We start from the raw sequence: 19,226 nt of genomic DNA, 5'->3' as shown, positions 1-19,226 counted from the left end.
GAAGCTATAGCTAAATAGCAAGTAAAAGATTACAGAAAAACAAAATCAAGATAGAAGTATTTTCCTTCATGAAAAATAGGATTAAAGCTCCAAAATTTGAATAACCTTTTTTTGGAATGTAAAGGTTTTAAATATAAATGCAATATTTAGAAATATAATAGTAAGAAATAAAAAGCTTACGACTTTTTTTAAAGATAAACAAATTGAATATTTACTAATTCAGCAAGAGACAACTACTAATCCAGAATTGGTTAACAGGTCAAGGGAGCAAATGGTGTGTCCTCACGTGGATCTGGTGGTGGAGGACGGATGGCTGTTTCTTATAAAAGGATACAGTTTTGGTATGGAGAGTTCCAAGCCTTTGGCGGTACTGGGGGAGCAGGAAGTGGCGGAGCAGGGACCATATACCTAACTGTAAGTTTTATACACAGGTTAGAGTAAATAGGAACACAGGTGATGGTACTTCAAAAGTAGGTTCTACATCTAATGATTTGAAAACAGGTATTAGAGGTAGAATGAAAAAGGGTGGGAATAGTAATGGAGATAATTTACACAGACATAACATCTGATTCTTAAATAAGAATGATGGTATGGATAGTTCATTAATTATTTTTAGTTTTACTGAATGTTTTGCCCTTTGATAACTATACAAGGATTGACTGTTGTAGGATACGCTACTGAGTGCTGGGAATACCACTCTGTACATTGACAACAATGACTACACGCCTTCCACCTCCACTATAACTGCCTCCTACACATCAACTGTATACAGTCGTGATGCTGGCCGTACCTGGCTCAACACCACTGAAAAGTTTGATAGGATGGCTCTTGTACGCAATGCCCACCTGGCAATCCTCCCGGACATTATCTAGTAAGTTAATATAAGAACCATACTTCTCCATCATTTCTTCTGTATGTCACTGATTCTATTTTTATTTGTCATTGTTCATTCTTCAATCACTCCACTCAAGGGACTCTTCCTTCATTAGTTCATTTTATCACTTCATCCCCCTATCCACTGTTCAATTTTCCATACCTCTATGTCTTTATATTTTCAGTGTAAACAGTATTTGAATAAGTTTTGCTCCAAAGCTTATTCTTAAAACATTGTATATGAGGGATAAGAAAACAAGCTGTAGACTTATATCAATCTATAATGGTGAAATCACATTTGATGGCACATTGAAAATAAAATATCAGCCATAAATTTCAATTCTTTGTAATGCATTAAAAATGTATTTGTCCCCTATTGGTGAAACCAGGGAAGAGTATAGGTTTCCTCTCTGTCCGTCTTGTACATATGAACGTAACACTGTTGTTGGGTCAAGGTCACTTTTACTATTTTTAGAAAATCTAAGTTTCATTAAAAAATATTACAGTGTAATAGTTGGTAGACGTGTTGCTTAAGCAATACTCGGTGTGCTTGTTTCATTAGTGAATATTTATTTTACTTAATTTTTAGTCCAGTAGAGTTTTCGTCACTGAAATATGTTGGAGACAACACAGGAACTGTACACGTTGGTCCGGACCAGGTGCTAGTTGTTGATCACGCTAATGATGGTGAATTCCTAGTCAATGTTTACGTGTATGAGGGAGGCACCCTCCTTCTTCCTCCAACTTTCCAATGTTACGACATTAACATCATCGTCTGGTAAGTGAAGTTACATCACAGCTTGGACCAATCATTTTGGTTTTTAGGTCAACTGAGATCTTCGATCGCCTTGTGTGCGTCGTAAACAATTTACATTTTCAACTTCCTCTCAATTACCAACAGGCCTAGAGACCTGATATTGGGTGTGTAGCATTCTGGGATAAAGGGCTACAAAGTTTGTTCAAGTGGATGACCTTGACCTTCATTCAAGGTCACAGGGGTCAAATTTGCTAAAATCTTTATACAACTTCTTCTCATTAACCAAAAGGCCCAGAGACCCAATGTTAGGTCTGTAGCATGCTGGGATGAAGGGCTACTATCTTTGTTCAAATGGATGGCCTTGACCTTCATTCAAGGTCACTGGTCAAAATGCTAAAATCTTTAAATGACTTCTTCTTGATAACCAAAAGGCCCAGAGACCCAATATTATGTTTGTAGCATGCTGGGACGAATGTCCACCAAGTTTGTTCAAATGGATGACCTTGATCTTCATTCAAGGTCATAGGGGTCAAATATGCTTAAATCTTAAAATGAATTCTTCTTAATAACCAAAAGGTCCAGAGACCCAATATTAGGTCTGTAGCATGCTGGGATAAAGGGCTACCAAGTTTGTTCAAATGGTAAACCTTGACCTTCATTCAAGGTCACAGGGGCCAAATATGCTAAAATATATCAAAACTCAGGTGACCGTTAAGGCCCATGGGCCTCTTGTTTAATGAAAACTGTGTCAAAGTCATTAGAAATGAAAAACCTTCAAAAAAATATAATTTGAAATATCATGTTATATCACATAAAAAATATTTAAAAAAAATAAATGAAAATAATGTTGCAGTAGTACTGTTGTGTATAGTAGAATTTAGTATAATACCTCCTATTAGGTTTTAATGCAACAGTTTTTATTCAAAATTGGAGATAAGCTAATTGTAGGACAATGAAATCACAATTTATGTAAGCATTTATATGAACTGTAATAGATATGGGCTGCCTTATAACCAGGCATGGCTTATTTTCAGTGTGTTAAACCTAAATAATCTGAATATTATATAAGTTTGATGTTTTATAACAGGGGTATACTTGGTGTTGAAGACGTTATAGTCAGTAGTGGCTGTAAGTTGAAGCTCGGGGCTTCAGGTACAACACGAACAGCAACCACTCAGCCTGGTACCGTGGGCACATACACATTTAACTCCCTCACTGTGACTGCTGGTGGAGAGGTTACTGTTACTGACGACCTCACCAATGACCATAGTGAACTCAACATCGTCGTAAGTACAGTCTGCTAATGTCAGTCAATCTTGTTATTCTTAGGCCTGACAATTTATCTCAGTGCTTTTAATAAAAATTACAACTTTTTAAAACTACATTTTGCAATCTTCCTGTATTCCTATTGGTAATTTGGTATGATGTTTTTTGTTCTATTCAATAGTTTTGTTGTTATTGTTGTTGGAGCTTAAATTAATTCAGTTTTCAAACTAAATAATACTGTAAATATTGAATACACTTGCTCACATGTACAGTAAACCTTTTTGTTAATTTTGGTCAACACACAATGCATTTTATGAATGTGAATTGCTCCAATTAAATAATTTCAGTGATCCTGTCAGACCATAGTTTCATATACATTTCGAAAGTCTGTTTCTTTGATAAGCTTGTCATTGCACGAAGTCTTTAAGTTAGAAGATTTTGTATCTAAGATTTGTGAATGCTCAGTAAAAATATTACAATTTCTGTTACAGGCCAACAATCTTTGGGTAAAAGGTGGTGGTCATTTGCATGCAGTCAAAGTCAACATCGATGCTGACACAATGATTGTGGATGACCTTGGGGAGGTCACAGGTGATGTTCACACAAAATCCTGTACTGTAGGTCAAGGTTACCAGGCATATGGTGGATCAGGTAAATACTTAAAATCTGTCACTTCTGTAACACTGAAATATGATGATAGGGTACACAGGAAAATCTGGTTTAGGAACATTTAATGTTTTAAATAAAAAAAAAATCATATGAATTTTACACTTCGATATTATGCTTTCAATACTGTATCATAGTATGTTAAGTAATTCTACATTGAGTGGCTATAATATTTACCATGTTTGCTTGAATCAAGTTTCTTAAATTTAAAATTCAAAAAGGAAACATGCTGTGAACTTTTGAAATATATTGTTGAAAATACCCAGTAAAGTTCTTGATATTCATACATGTATTCAATAAGTAAAAACGAACTTAAAACTGCATAAACATTCCTAAAAGCTAATTCAAAATAAATTTTGCCCTTTAGGTGCTGGCCATGGTGGTTCTGGGGGACATGGAAGGAATCAAGCTCGGGTTGGCATGCCATATGGATCTCTTTTTGAACCAACTGACCTTGGATGCCGGGGCGGATCAGGAACAAGTGGCACAACAGGAGGACGAGGTGGTGGCTCTGTGTATTTACGGGTGAACACCACTCTACAGAATGATGGCACAATCAGCTGTAATGGGGAGACTGCCACCAGCTACGCTGCAGGTGGCGGTAGTGGAGGGTCTCTTTATATCAACGTCAACAACATTAAGGTAATAATCAGCAATAGAAATTGTTGATTGAATTCTATATCTGGTGGTGAAATTTCCCTCATACCTCTAAAATGACTGACAACTGATGGTGTAGAGTTGGGCAAATTATACTTAATGTCTTGGGTAGTCATGTGGTGCAGTTGTAGCAAATTTGCCTTTCAACTACTAAGTGACTGTGGTTTGATTCTCTGATCAGGTGTGAAAAGGTATGGAGCTCACCTGCTTGACCATAAAGGATGCCCGCTTTCATCCAGGCTTACCTTAAGAACAATTGATATCCAAATATCTACATGCAGGTTGGATAAAATGATGTGTCATATCTGCATAATGATTTTGTTTTTTTTTGCTCGTCTTTTCAAATTCCAGAAATTTCAGTAAAATATTACTTTGCCAATGGAAGCAAAATAATCTCTTGTCTTTATGTTTCAGGGCTTTGGGAAGTTCCAGGTAATTGGTGGAGATGGTGATGTTTACTCTTCCTACACAGGTGGAGGGGGATCAGGAGGCCGTGTAGCTGTATACTTAGCCCAGAACAAGACATTTATGGGGAAATTTGATGCATATGGTGGTCTCGGTGGTAATAGTGTGGGCAATGGTAGTCCAGGGACAATCTTCTTCTTTCACACAGGTAACCATAATTTAAATGTCAGCTCGAAGAAAAAAAAAAAATAGTAATTGCATTAAAATGCTGTAAAATTGATACTTAGATTATAATACAATAAGTAAAATACATTCTAAAATACTGAATGTTAAGGTCTAGCATTAGGATAAACCTAGATGCAACAAAGAATTAATTCTGTGCCACTGTTTAGTAATGTACAGTGTAGGAAAGTTTAATTCTGCAAATTAACAGGAATTTGGATAATTATGTTCATGAATTACAAATTCCTGTAACAAAGCATCAATTTTGAAGTTGTGAGGAACAGGTTAATATTTACATTGTGACTTTCATTTGTCATTATTCAAACTATCAGGATAATTTGTTGTTAAGTAGACTGGTGTAATCCTCTTTCAGTTCACAAGCACTCTACTCTGTTGCTGAATAACAACAACAGAGGACCATCCAATAGTGACGCTATCACTGACTACACAGACCTCACTGAGGATGAAGGTCGTGCCTGGTTCTTACCAGAACATGGCAACCACAGATATGGTTTGTAATCCAGGAAATAACAATTTCAAAGAACTGAAAAAAATTATATGACAAAAATCAAAAGAAACATCAGAAAAGGATACCAAAGGATTTATCTTTAAGCCCCATCCCCTACATAGTGTTAAAGTTTGGGGAGGGCTTATTTCATAACCACATTTAAATTACTGTTTTAAAATCAATGATTCTATCAAAATGAAGGACAAGGTTATTTGTGTACAGGGGCATATATATGTAAAATTGATATCATGGTATATTTTAAATAAAATTATCAAAAGAAATCTATGGTATTTCATTATTTCGATCCCTATAATTCATCCATTTTGCTTTTTAAAATGTTTATAAAACCATGTAAATTGAAAGTATAACCCCTCTTCCAAACCTTTATGGTATGTGCATAATATTATATACACAGGCAAACTTCGATTTTTGAAGTTCAAGGGACTAACAGAAAAACTTCGAAACAGCGGGACTTTGAATTATTCATGGTTGACAATAGACAGATGTTTTCTTGATAATTTCCATAATTGTTACATAGCTGTTACATGTCCTTGATGTTTTCGTCTTCGTGTTGATCGTCGCCTGTCAGGTTCACATCAAAAAGTTTAGTTAATTTACCTCAAACACAGCAGAATAGAAAACACTTTTAGTCAATTAAGCATTTTATTATTCAAACAAAGTATGTATTGTTTACAAAACAAGTATATCAATTGTGTGTGTTTAAAGTTGATCTGCTTGTTTTATGTTACTTAAAATTTACTCACCGACTGCTGGTTTCAATGGCAGAGGTGATCATCAAAGATGGCCACCAGTATGTAATACCAGAGTGATTAAATTGGGCCCGATTATTTATTAACCCCATGAGCGGCAGTAGACAACACACACTATTGTAATCCCTATTGTGAGAGCGTTTGTGGTAGAGGTGTGAAATTTTGCCGCGCGAGTAGCTATATCATAGATAACCGTCCATGAATAAAGTTTGATACATTGTAAACTTTGATTTGTAGACATTTGAATCATGCCTAGGTTTGTTAGTAGCATTATATAGTGAGAAAATTCAAGCAAAAAGTTTGATACAGTGAGAAAATTGAGTCAACAAAAATAAAATCATAGAGGTTTGACTGTATATACAGAGAGAAGATATAAAATATAGGAGAAAATATCACTACATTAACTTTTTCTTGCTTTTCTGAACAGCATTAAACTCTGCCTTCCACTTCAATGAGCTACAAATCTACGGTAAAGCACACCTTGCCATCCTCACGAATCCTGTCAACACCAATGCTACCATCTACTTTGACAACATGATAGGTGACAGAACTGGAGTACTTCATATTGGAGACCAGCAGGAAATGGATTTGGAAAGGCAGAAAATAGACCTTCCATTTAGCGCTCGTATTTATAATGGTGGTCATCTTGGCTTAGCTCCTGACACTCATATTCATGGTATTGATATATACATGAATGGAACAATGTCTCATGTCCAAAATCTGACAATCTATGGGAATGGAAAGCTGTACCTCTATCGGGAGGGCAGAACAACAGGAAGTGATCCCAGTAACTATGTTTATAAGTGGGTACATGTGAAAGCCAATGGATTTATTCATATGATCACCGACATTGTATACCAAATCGGCATTAACTTCACCACGATAGACCTTCAGATTGACGGTGGTGGACTTGTGAGAGGGACAGCTGTGTCCTACTTCTCAACAAACATCACTGTTGATGCTGGCGGTGTTTTGAGTGCAGATGAACTGGGGTATGAAATGGCTAATGGTTACAAGACAGACAATAGCGGTAATTATCGCATAGGAACCAATGGTATAATAAACCCTGGCCGAGGAATAACAGATTCGTATAGAGCAAGTGGTGCAGGTCACGGAGGAAGTGGTGGTAGAGCTGAAGGTAAATCTGGATTTTTAGTTGGGCTACAACATTTACCCATTTTACTCTAGGCCGAAGGATAATTCGTGAGCTATTGATTCTGTTGTCAGTTTTAATTTGGTAAAAATATTCTGGTACTCTGAGACACAAGTAATATTCCAATTGATTCAAAAATACTGTACCGCTCAAGAATTCATTAACTTTATGCCCTACTTTTGAAATGTCTCTAAAAGCTGAAATGTTAACTTGTAGAGTTGACTCCTTAATACTATAAGTTAATCAGTAATGTATATGAAAGTTTTTCTTATTCTGGTGTAAATTTACAGGTTCTACTAAAGGAGGAGGAGAGGCGTATGATGACTTGTATGAACCAAGTTTGCCTGGAAGTTGTGGAGGAGGCGTTCTTGGTGGTAGGGGAGGTGGGCGTCTTTGGTTCAATGTCACCGATACTTTCTGGATTGATGGCACTGTCTCTTCTAATGGTGGTAACGGTGCCACATCTGGCTCCTCTGTCAGTGGTGGTGGAAGCGGGGGTAGCATTCTTATCCATACATATCGCATCACTGGCTTCGGTAATGTTGTGGCTGCTGGTGGCCAAGGCTCCACATACTATTACTACACTGTCAATCATCGAACGGGTGGAGGCGGTGCTGGAGGCCGCATAGCCATGTATTTCCATGTCAATTCGACCTACAATGAGTTCCGATTCCTGGCAAATGGTGGTCTGGCTGGCAGAGTTTGCACTGACTGTGAAGCCGGAGGACCTGGTACAATTTTTGTCTTCCATGAAGGTTATGAACACCGAACTCTCATCATTGACAATAATGGTGCTCCAAGACCAAGAACCTTAAAGGTCGATTGGGAAGACCCATCAAAAGATGGTGGACGTGCTTGGATTCTGCCACTCTCTGGAAACCATGACTTTGCAGGAGGGACCTATAGATATACATTTGAAGAACTACAGATTTACGGCAATGGAGACTTGGCATTGTACCCACCCCAAACAAATCCTTCCTCAACTGTATTTGTTCCAGGACTGGGATCTGTGAACCTGAACTCCTACACCTCAGATGATTACAATATGACTGTGTTCTTTAAATACATGATAGGGGACAGGACTGGTGCAGTACACCTTGGGGCCGGACAAGTGATGGATCTGAACAGACTGGAGATCGATCTACCATTCAACTGTTACGTATACAACGGAGCCTACTTAGGTCTCGCACCAATGACTTATGTTCATGGAGTTGAGATACATCTGAGTGGTATCCTTGCTAATATCGATAACATTACAATCCATCATGGTGGGTATCTGTGGCTGAAGCATGGTGGAAGAACCCTTAATGCTTCTCTTAGTAAATTTGAATTTCAATTTGTAAGAATTCAGGACCTAGGTGTTTTGAATGCCACCACAGATCCAATAACTGATCCTGGTATTGAGTTTGACACAAGATCTATAAGTGTTGAGGGTGGAGGTGTCCTGCATGGAACATACCTTACATTCAACACAGAAAACATCACTGTAGATGGTGGAGGAAAAATCTCTACTGAAGGACTGGGTTATCACGGACAACACTCACAAGCCAGCCATGGTTCTCAGTCGTATGGTGGCAGATTAGTGAACTTAGGACGTCCTGCAGGAATAGGAGTTGGAGGTGGGCATGGTGGTACCCCAGGTAAAGGCAGTAGATCTGGACAAACTACCGGTACACCCTACGGAAATATGTATGAACCAGATGCCATAGGAAGTTCTGGTGGGCCTGGTCCAAGTAGTCATCGTGGCGGAATTGGAGGCGGAGTTATTTGGATGAATGTGACAAAAATGATTGACATTGATGGAGAAGTCACTTCTAATGGTGCTGATGCAGATTCAAATGGTGGCGGCGGTGGCAGCGGAGGCAGCATTTGGATGTTTTGTAACATCATTAGAGGGTTTGGTAAAATCACGGCACACGGAGGTCAAGGTTCTCAAAATTCGGGTAACAGTGGCGGCGGTGGTGCTGGTGGTCGTATAGCCATCTACTTCAAGGTTAACCTAACTATGATGAGCTTTAGCTATGAGGCCCACGGAGGTCCTGCTGGGAATGAAGTCTATTCACAGAATGGAGGAGCCGGGACAGTGTTTATTTACCACATGCTGGAGGACCATAGGACTTTACTGATCGACAATAATGGTCGGAAATGTAATAGTGATAATGTTATAGCCGACTACAGTGACCTAACAACAGACTTCTGTCGCACTTGGATCAATCAAGAGTCTGGTAGCCATTCATTTGCCAATAGTAATAATGAGTATCACTTTGAAGAGTTACAAATATATGGTGATGCTCATCTAGCATTTTTGACTGAACCGGTTGGGGAGAAAATTGATGTCTTCTTCTTATACATGATAGGTGATAGGACTGGAACAGTGCATTTGGGTCAGAACCAGGAAATGGACCTGCTGAGGTACGAGATCGATCTGCCCTTTAGTGCCCGAGTATACCCTGATGCCTATCTAGGTCTTGGCAATTTCACAATCATCCATGATGTACATATATGGCTGCAAGGTACGCTGGCCAACATCGAGAATGTAACCATGCACCAACGGGGAGAATTAACACTCATGCACAGAGGACATACAGACCAAAAGCCATCTGATGAGTATGAATTTCAGTTTGTGAGAATCCAAGATGATTCTCTTATAGAATCTATCATGGACCCTGTCATTGAGCCTGGTATCATTTTAACTGTACACAGAAGTATGTACATTGAAGGGGGTGGTACCATGGTGGGTACAAATATTACCATTCTGGCATATAATTTCACCATTGATGATGGTGGCACCCTTCATGCTGATGGGCGTGGATACAGACCAACAGATGCTAGTACACAAGTCTACAACATAGGAAAAGGTGTGGTAAGTGGGAGCGGTAGTTCTGGTGGGGGTCATGGTGGTACGGCCGGATATGGTGTAGGCACCTCTCGGACTGGACAACCTTATGGACATCTGTACCAGCCGTATGCTCTCGGCAGTTCTGGAGGTGGTAGTAATGGTGGAGCAGGAGGCGGTCTCCTATGGCTGAATATCACCAATCGTATGGAGGTGGACGGAGAAATGAGGGTGAACGGAGGAGTGGCTGGTGCCACCCATGATGGTGGTGGAGCAGGTGGAAGTATCTGGATGTACTGCCATTTGTTCAGAGGTCTAGGAAACATCACTGCCAATGGAGGAGATTCCTATCCAGGAAGTGGTACTGGTGGAGCTGGGTCAGGTGGCAGGATTGCCATTTATTTTACTGTCAATGATACATATTTAGGCTCTTATAACAACCATGGTGGTGAGGTGACATCTTCATCAAGTGCTAACCATGGAGGTCCAGGCACTACGCTGCTGTACCACCAGGTCCACGGACATATCACCCTGTATGTCAATAATGACAAATTGTCAAGCAAGAAAAGCGACTACATCTCTGACTATAATGATATCAGTGAAGACAGCTGTAAAGCATGGATCATGCCCAGTGCTGGAACACATGCATTAGCATACGGCAACTTTGATTACCGTTTTGATGAGTTGAATATTTATGGTGCTGCCAATCTTGCGATTTTACCTGAACCTGTCTCTAACGGAGCAAATCTACACTTTAAGAACATGATTGGGGATAGAACCGGGACCGTTCATGTTGGTCCACACCAGGTCATGGATCTCAAACGACAATTTGTCGACACACCTTTTAACTCTTATGTCTACGAACATGGGTACTTGGGACTCGCCCCAGACACTAATGTTGAAGATGTCTTTATCAATCTAGAAGGCACCATGGACCATGTTATCAATCTAACTATGATTGCGGAGGCAAAACTGCTTCTTCAGCTGACTGGTTCCACAAATAGTAGAGCTGCCCGTCAGTATCACATCAATGGAACTACCATTATAAAGGCCAGGGCAATCATCAACTGTTCCAATCCGCGGGCCAGCAGTGATCGGTATGACTTGGTGTTTAACTTTGTCCAGGTGGAAGGAGGAGGTGCTATTGAGGGAAGCTATATGAAGATACAAGCTGAGGATTTCCTGATAGATGATGGTGGTAATGTTTCTGTCAGTAATGGTGGCCACTCCCCTGATCAGGGATCTGGTGAGTTTAAATTCTTATTTTGTATCCTTGTTTTCACATCTTTAAATCTTAAGTACAAGGCAGAATATATTTGAAACTGAAACATTGGAATTCTGAAATTCTAAACTGAAGTATTAGATAGAATCATGGTTACTAAATGTCTGCTTACTAAGCAAAAGTATTAATGAAATATAACATTCACAAAGTTATCAGGTATCAAATTGGAACTTCACCTCGGGTATGAGTTTGAAGTTCCACCTTTTGGTGTCACAAACAAAGTCACAGTTACTATAGATATAATTAGAATTTGTGATCCTATTGGCTGCAATATGATTTCTGTTTATACCAATTCACTCTCAGACTTTTACTGAAAATATCTGTGGAATAGCTAAGTGATCCACAAAGTGCCCTTTACTTTAGGTAAGGGTGAGGCACACAGACTAGGATCCAGTGGGGCATCTCATGGAGGCCTGGGAGGTCGCGGAGCCTGTGACAACTATATGGCGTGTCGACTGAAACGGAACAATCCATATGGGAGTCTTTACCAGCCTCTGGAATTTGGCAGTGGGGGAGCTGGTAGTAATGGTGGTTCAGGTAAGAACAGATTAGGGTGAGTAGAAAGAAGTAATTGTGTTTAGATTATATTTAGTCACATGGAAAATTTAATATTTCACCACATGGCCATATATCAGGAGAAATTGACACAAATGTCACTGTCAATGGTCATACATATCACTGACAATATTACATGGTTTTTAGACAATTTATTATGTACTAGCTGGTCTCAGTCTAAAATGAAAACCGCCACTGACTGTGCCGACTGAAGGGTGCTGTGTTAAAACTAATAACCATATTTTAGTGCAGGTTGACCTTAAAAATGAGACATTTGATTTAATAAATGCGATTTATAACTATAACTAGTCTAGCTTTGCCTAGTCTATATATTTTTCATATCAAAATTACATATATTGGAATGTGAACAATCTTTTACTAATAACACAATAAACAATTACCTGTAAGTACTGTAAAACCAATTATCGGATCAGTTTACTTTGCCGATTCCAACCAATCATCGATTTAGATTTTTAGCCGATTATACAACACTACCTACGATGGATGTCGGAAAGGCAGCACATAGGCGTTGCTTATCCGACGGGGGCATCAACAATTTTAAGGTTTTGCATTTAGCTCTGTTTCTGACAAAGCTAGGCCAACAAAACCTCATCATAGATGTAGCATGGGTAGTAGAGCCTTCAACACTAAAAATATTTCATGGATTTTTGCATTTTTGGGGTAAAAATCTCAAATTTCTGGACAATCAACAGTAAGGTTTTGCATTTAGCTCTTGTATATTAAGCTGTTTCTGACAAACTATAAAAGCTAGAACAACCAAACTTGGGTTATAGGTTTATCGTGTGATGTATAGCTGAATGCATTACACTCTTCACTAGCATTTCTACAATTGTATTTTTCCCAAAAAAAGTGAAGACCTCATATTATTTCATTAGTCTCTTCAAACATATCCTGGTGTTCCTATGTAAAATGCTTATATTAACAAAGCGGGACAGGTGATAGATATCATTACAATAATTCCTGTCCATAATACCTAGTATTGAGTTCATCCATATGTATTACAGTTCAATGAAATATGTTAAGAATGGTTATTTCACACCACCCCATACTTAGTGTCAATGTTAAGGTTTTGGTCCCTGATTGATTTTAGGTGTTGACAAATACATGCTAGGGTATTCTGTCTATTTGATTGTAAATGCTTTTCTGGTCAAAATTTAAAAAATAATCAAAATGGATGCTTCATGCTGCTGTTTCAGCTGTTCAGAACAAAAATATTTGTTTCTGTAATAAGTTGTCTTTTTAGTATTTCTTACATATGGGGATCCTAGTCGTTATCCATCATTACTTCATTGTTTGATTTTTATATGCCTGATCATTACCTATAAATGAAATTGTAACTTGCTGTTATTTTCCCAGATCCAGACCTTTCATGATTTTGTACCTATTTTGAGAAAGTAGATTGACAACTTCATAGATATAACTCCCAAAGAAAGATTTCTACTGAATTTATACTTGACTGCTTTATGAGAAGATATTGTAATGTGGACAGGTGGAGGTCGTCTGGAGATTGAAGTGTCCCATACCCTGGCTGTAGAGGGATACATCATGGCCAATAGTGAGGATGTGTCTGGGAATCCATCTGACCTTTCCAGTGGTGGAAGTGGAGGCAGTATCCTCATCAACACTGTCAATTTCACAGGTAAGATAGTGTTGAATTTAAACTTATTCTCATTTCTTTGATGTCTTTAATAGACCCCTACCTGTGAAATTGGGGGGGGACTGTAGGTTTCCTGCCTGTCTTGTATGTTCCTATGTAATCATTAAGTATGTAACACTTAAGTTTGTCAGTGATCTAGCGGCTTCATTCCTTGAGAGATTTTGATAAAACTTCACAAAATGATAGAAGACCATAATATCTCTGACAAGTTTGAGTTACAGGGATTTTGGGTCAAGGTCAAGGTCACTTACTATTTTTATAGGGATTCAATAGGGGACATGTATTACTACTGTATAAAATAAAACGTTTGTTATGATTAAACTATTTTCATGGTTACTGTGGAACCACGAATAAAACTAAACATAAATCTTGTTGTGTGTATTATTGTTAATAATTATTGCTGCATGGGCTAACCACAAAAGTTTGTACCCTCGATATAATTTGAAAGCTCCAAACCATGTAAGAAATTAAGCATGTACATTTCCTGTTATAAAGCAATATGCTTGTTAAGAGTAAAAAGAAAATCTAAGAATAATTGAATGACAAAGAAGAAAATCGTAAGAATGATTGACTGACAATATATATATTCCTTTAAATTGATGCTGTTTCTCTGAAAGTACTGCATGCATGTGATTCAAATTCCATACATAGTTCTCCTTTTTGCATAGTTGTATTAGTTTAGACTGATCAGAAATAGCTGTGCTTCAGTCTTGGATTTTGACTGTTGGATAAAGATATTTCTCAAATTAGATGCCTGTAGATCCCCCTAAAATATCTGGTTGTGCATGTTTAATTTTGGGACAATTTAAAGAACAATCTCAACACCTGACCACCCAATGACATAAACTGTTTACTTTATACCCAATATGGGATTTTGGATCGTTGTATTGATTTCTGAATCGGTATTTTGTCATTTAAGAGTGTCAAAGTAAAGATGGTAAGACATATTCTGTGAATTCTTGTTATTCAACTTATTCAAAACCTACCTTAACAGGAAGCCACACTGGAAAGATCATGTCTAAAGGTGGTCAGGCTGACCAGACAAAAGGAGGCTGTGGATCAGGAGGAAGAGTAGCTCTGTACCATGCATCAAGCTTCAACATACCACCATACCGCGGATACTACAAGGTTCAGGGTGGGGCATGTGACTCAGGATCAGGGTCAGAAGCTGGCGCATCTGGAACTGTGCTCATCCAGAACACGACCTCAGGTCACACGACCCTCAGAGTGGATAATGCTGGACAGACACAAGTGCAAGAAGAAACCAGTATCAAAAATGAAGGACAACGCCTTGATCTCAGTTATTCTGGTAGGTTTTCAAGTGATACAGCTATTTATAGTGTGTATTTCATTTTTTGAAATGATCATTATAACTTTGAATCCTTCAGACACTGTCATTGTAGTGGATGAAATATTTTCTCTAAATTCTGTACATACCAGAGTTGAGGTAAATTCAAGTATATCTCTAATTTGATATAGATGGTAGAGTATTCATATCAATTAATTGAAAAGTTGTTGAGCAGATAGTGGCAGTGTAACAATGTTTTATTGTACACTAAGGAATATTACAGCTACTGAAATAATACTAAGTTTTCTTTGTGGAATTTTTAGATCACCTGAGACGAAGATCTCTTTGTCTCAGACGAAGATCTCTTTGTCTCAAGTGACCTATTCTAACTGTCTTTTGTCCGTCAATGTCTGTCTTGTGTCCTTAAACAATTTACCAATTTTGTGAATTATTTGGTCCCGACCCTCCCAGGGGCCTGATGGGTGGGCCAAATTAACTAAATTTCCAAAATCTTCTTCTCAACTTCCAGATATGGTAGAATCAAATACTCTTCACAGATAGAAAGGTCTTAAGGTTCTTTACCAAGATTGTGAATTTCATGACCCTGGAGTCTCATGTTTGCCCCTGGGAAGGGGGTAAACTTTGCTTATAGTTTATATAGGGAAGTCATATTTTTGACTATCATTTGTATTGATTTCTATTGGAATTCATTCTAACTTTGTTAACACTATCAACATTAGATGAAAGCTCGAAGGTATGTACATGTTGGCCCTGACTGACCCCCTTGGCTGATGGGTTGGGCCAAAAAGGGTCAATTTAATTAGCTTAAATATTTCAAAACAGATTGCTTGATAGATACGAATTGACATACTCATCTATATTTACTTGTTGATATCTCTTTTTCTCCCTTTCATAGGTACATACTCCAAAAGTTCTAGTTTCACATCAGTTGGGGGACACACGGTGTCATTATCAGCTTCAACATTTAACTATTACCAATATTACTGGAGCACATATGGTTCTACCTGTTACTTCTCCAATGATGGGACATCATACTCGCTGATGAACCTGTTTGACCAGACGCTGTCTAGCAGTCGTTACCAAAGTTACCTGGCTCAATCAGGGTCATTTACTCTGACCATCACTCTCAGCAGTGCGAAGTTTGTCAACCACATCAAAATCTATCCCAGCAGCACCTTCCCATCAAGGTTTAAGGTGAGTAAAGTTCCTTCTGTATATGATGTGGGATGGCCTTGCATATACAAAATGTTACTTAGTTTTAGCAGTTCAGCCTTGTTGACGGATATGGATCCCTTTAATGATGGAATCCATATTCCTTTGATAAAGTTGATATAAAGTTCAGAGTTTATTATTATTCCCTCCCCCTCCCCCTGGCGACAAAGTGGGAGGGAGGGGGGGGGGGGGGGGGGGTGGGTATACTGGAATCAGGTTTTCCATCCGACCGTCTGCCCGCCCGTCCCTCTGTAGCCACAACGATCTGTCAGCTTTTCCTAAACTACTAAGGGGATTTCAACAAAACTTGCTGGCAATAATTCTTATACATTGTAGATGTGCATAATCTATATTGTGTTTCCAAACATTTATCCAAGATGGCCTTCACAGCCTCTGATTTGCTGAAAAACTAATTTGCTATTTAATGGAATTCAATAAAACTTTGGTGGAGGGATGGTTACAAGATGAACCTTTAATTTTGTATTAAAAAAAGTTCTAGCTACATTTACAAAGTTTCAACATTAAAAAGATACTTCAATCATTTAAGTGGCACAGACAAAAATTGTATTCTTATTAAGTATTTATTGTGTTGTTTTCTAATTAATATATTTAATTCTTAAATAGGTGACTGGATACGATGTTGCTGGAAACTCCTTCCCAGTAACTTCAACCTACGTAAGTTTGAGGAGCCCTGTAATACAAGGGTCGTACCTTGTGCTTCCTTTGATGCAGACAGCTACCAAATTTAAAGTGGAAGTGACCACCACGAACACTGGACGGTGTAATTCTTACGCTGGCATGACTGAGATTGAGATTTTTGTGGATGGACAGCAGTTGACAGACAGGTACAGATGTATAAAGACCTTCCATAGTGTATAGGTAGTGTATAGGTATCAGTAGAAGCCTTTCTGTACTTGCAGGAAATCAGTTAGATTTTTCGAAGTTGGTGTACACCGATGCCTTTTCAAGGCTATGGGTATAATTGCAAGAGTGTACATAGAAGTTGTGTCTAAATATAATGGAGGTTGTAGAGGTGTTGTTTGTATATGTGTTCAGTTATCTCTGTTTTCTTTTGTGTAAGTGAACTACTTGGTGTGGGTCTGTATTTCAAAGGGTTCATAATATCACACCACTTTTAACATTTTTTTTCATTAAATTTTATTTAATGTATAGATAATTACAGTGATATTTTTAAAATTCAGCTTGTTTCTGTACATAATGGCTTGCTTTAATGATTTCTGGAGTTATTTTTGTTGTCTCTTCATTAGTTAGTTTGGTTGTTTATGGTCAAATTTATAAACATTTTTGCTACAGAAAAAAATTGAAATTCAGGCTACTAATCCAAGATGGATATATTGATCTAATTGACTAAGTGCTGTTTAACAGATATGATCACTTGGACCTCAATGGAGCTGCCACCTGGATATTTACAGACAGTTACCAGGGCACCAATGGAAATTTTGTATTTGACACTGTCCAGCTCATGGGCAGTGCTCATTTAGCTTTTATGCCTGATCCTATAACCTCTTCTATTTCTTTGAATATTGGAGAGTTCGAAGGTGATAAAACAGGTAAGCTGTAAGTTTAAATCATTCAAAACTTCAAATAAGAAATCTTTGAACCATAAAATATATATTTTACCTATGAAATATCACTTGAAATAGATGTGATCTAGATCTGTACACAACTTATTGTAATAAGTTACAATTTGTGAATGAAAATTTAATTGCTTTATCCACTACACAGGCTACATTCACGTTGGCTTCAATCAGCAAATGTTCGTCAATAAATCTGACTCGGATATTCCATTCAACACCCATGTTTACGAGACTGGCTATGCATTATTTCCTCCGCGGGCATTCTTCTACAAGACACACCTACATACATCAGGGGAGGTAAGAGGCATACTAAACAGTCATGTTGAAGTTTAGTACATATAAGTAAGGCTGGGTCCTGATGTTAGTTTGTGTAACTCTAAACAGTCATGTTGAAGTTTAGTACAGTGCATTCCGCTTAATTGGGTTGCCTATTTGCGGGGACTTTTTACCCGATTAACCGACTTATGCAATAAGCTGAAATGCACGTCGCCATCTAAGATTTGGTCCGTAATGGTTGTCAAGACTTGGGTTGATTTTGGATGAAAATATTTGCATTATTATTGTTAATAAACGGTGTTGTTGTTTGTGCTTTTACTGATGTCAAATTATCAGATTACTATTACTAATTGTATAAAAATATATGTATTAAAATAATAAAAACTTAAAGATTGTTTCTTATTCGCGACACAGTACAATCGTAGCACCTCAAATCGGGGGTCATACATCCCTGTTTCATCCACGTGTTCCTAATTTGACATACGATCTAAGGACTCGCCGACAATTACAGCTAAAATCATTTATGTTTATCATTGAGACATTCTTATGTTCGCTATGAAGTTTAAAATATTCCATATTATTTTCAATTGCCAAAGCACAGATATCGGAGAAACCGAGTTTCGTTTCCGGTGGTATAAATTTCTACGAACTTGACACTGGCAGTCACTGATAAAAAAACACGAAATCCAATGTAATGTTTTTTATTAACCAGTTCTAATCCTTACCTAAATATGAATTAAAAGCTAACGTCGGGCGTCTGTCCTTCTACTGCTCGCTACTGTTTTATTAATAACTCACCTGTGTACCGGTGTTGTCACATTTCCCCGTGGCGAACCCCTCACTTTGGATTTGCCACATACAGTAAGCGGTGATATCAATCGATCTGTAGCAATGTCAGACCCAGGTCAAAACCTATTGTTTTGGTTTCTGCTTCGAAGATTTTACATCCCAGAAGTAAAAGTTTAATAGTCTAGTAGCTTAATTATGCTTTTAAACCCCCATTACGTTGGCCTGCTGCTGACTCTAAAAATAACATTTAATTTTACCCACAATTCTTAATCGACTTCCTGTTGGGGAAAATCCCCACGAGGCAGAATTAACAACAACACAGTTCTGAACATGACAAAACCCCGACATAACATTATCGTTTAAGGTAATATTTTACCGTTTTTTGACATTTTAACCATCTAAATTACCCTATTT

At 38.0% G+C, this 19,226-nt stretch overlaps 1 protein-coding gene across 1 annotated transcript in view; it reads left to right on the top strand.

Moving 5' to 3' along the window:
* LOC117331107 overlaps positions 1 to 5,593 on the top strand; it is a 47,264-nt gene extending 41,671 nt beyond the window's left edge. Inside the window, exons 18-25 of the mRNA XM_033889702.1 lie at positions 259 to 414; positions 669 to 871; positions 1,463 to 1,651; positions 2,718 to 2,916; positions 3,388 to 3,547; positions 3,930 to 4,204; positions 4,634 to 4,832; positions 5,220 to 5,593. Of these exons, the coding sequence (XP_033745593.1) occupies positions 259 to 414; positions 669 to 871; positions 1,463 to 1,651; positions 2,718 to 2,916; positions 3,388 to 3,547; positions 3,930 to 4,204; positions 4,634 to 4,832; positions 5,220 to 5,365 (1,527 nt within the window). The 3' untranslated portion in view covers positions 5,366 to 5,593. The remainder of the gene's footprint in view (positions 1 to 258; positions 415 to 668; positions 872 to 1,462; positions 1,652 to 2,717; positions 2,917 to 3,387; positions 3,548 to 3,929; positions 4,205 to 4,633; positions 4,833 to 5,219) is intronic.
* Positions 5,594 to 19,226: the final 13,633 nt, after the last annotated feature.

This window comes from Pecten maximus, chromosome 7 (genome assembly GCF_902652985.1).
Source record: "Pecten maximus chromosome 7, xPecMax1.1, whole genome shotgun sequence".
Classification (NCBI taxonomy): Eukaryota; Metazoa; Mollusca; class Bivalvia; order Pectinida; family Pectinidae; genus Pecten; species Pecten maximus.
This window is presented reverse-complemented; position numbering and strand designations above follow the sequence as displayed.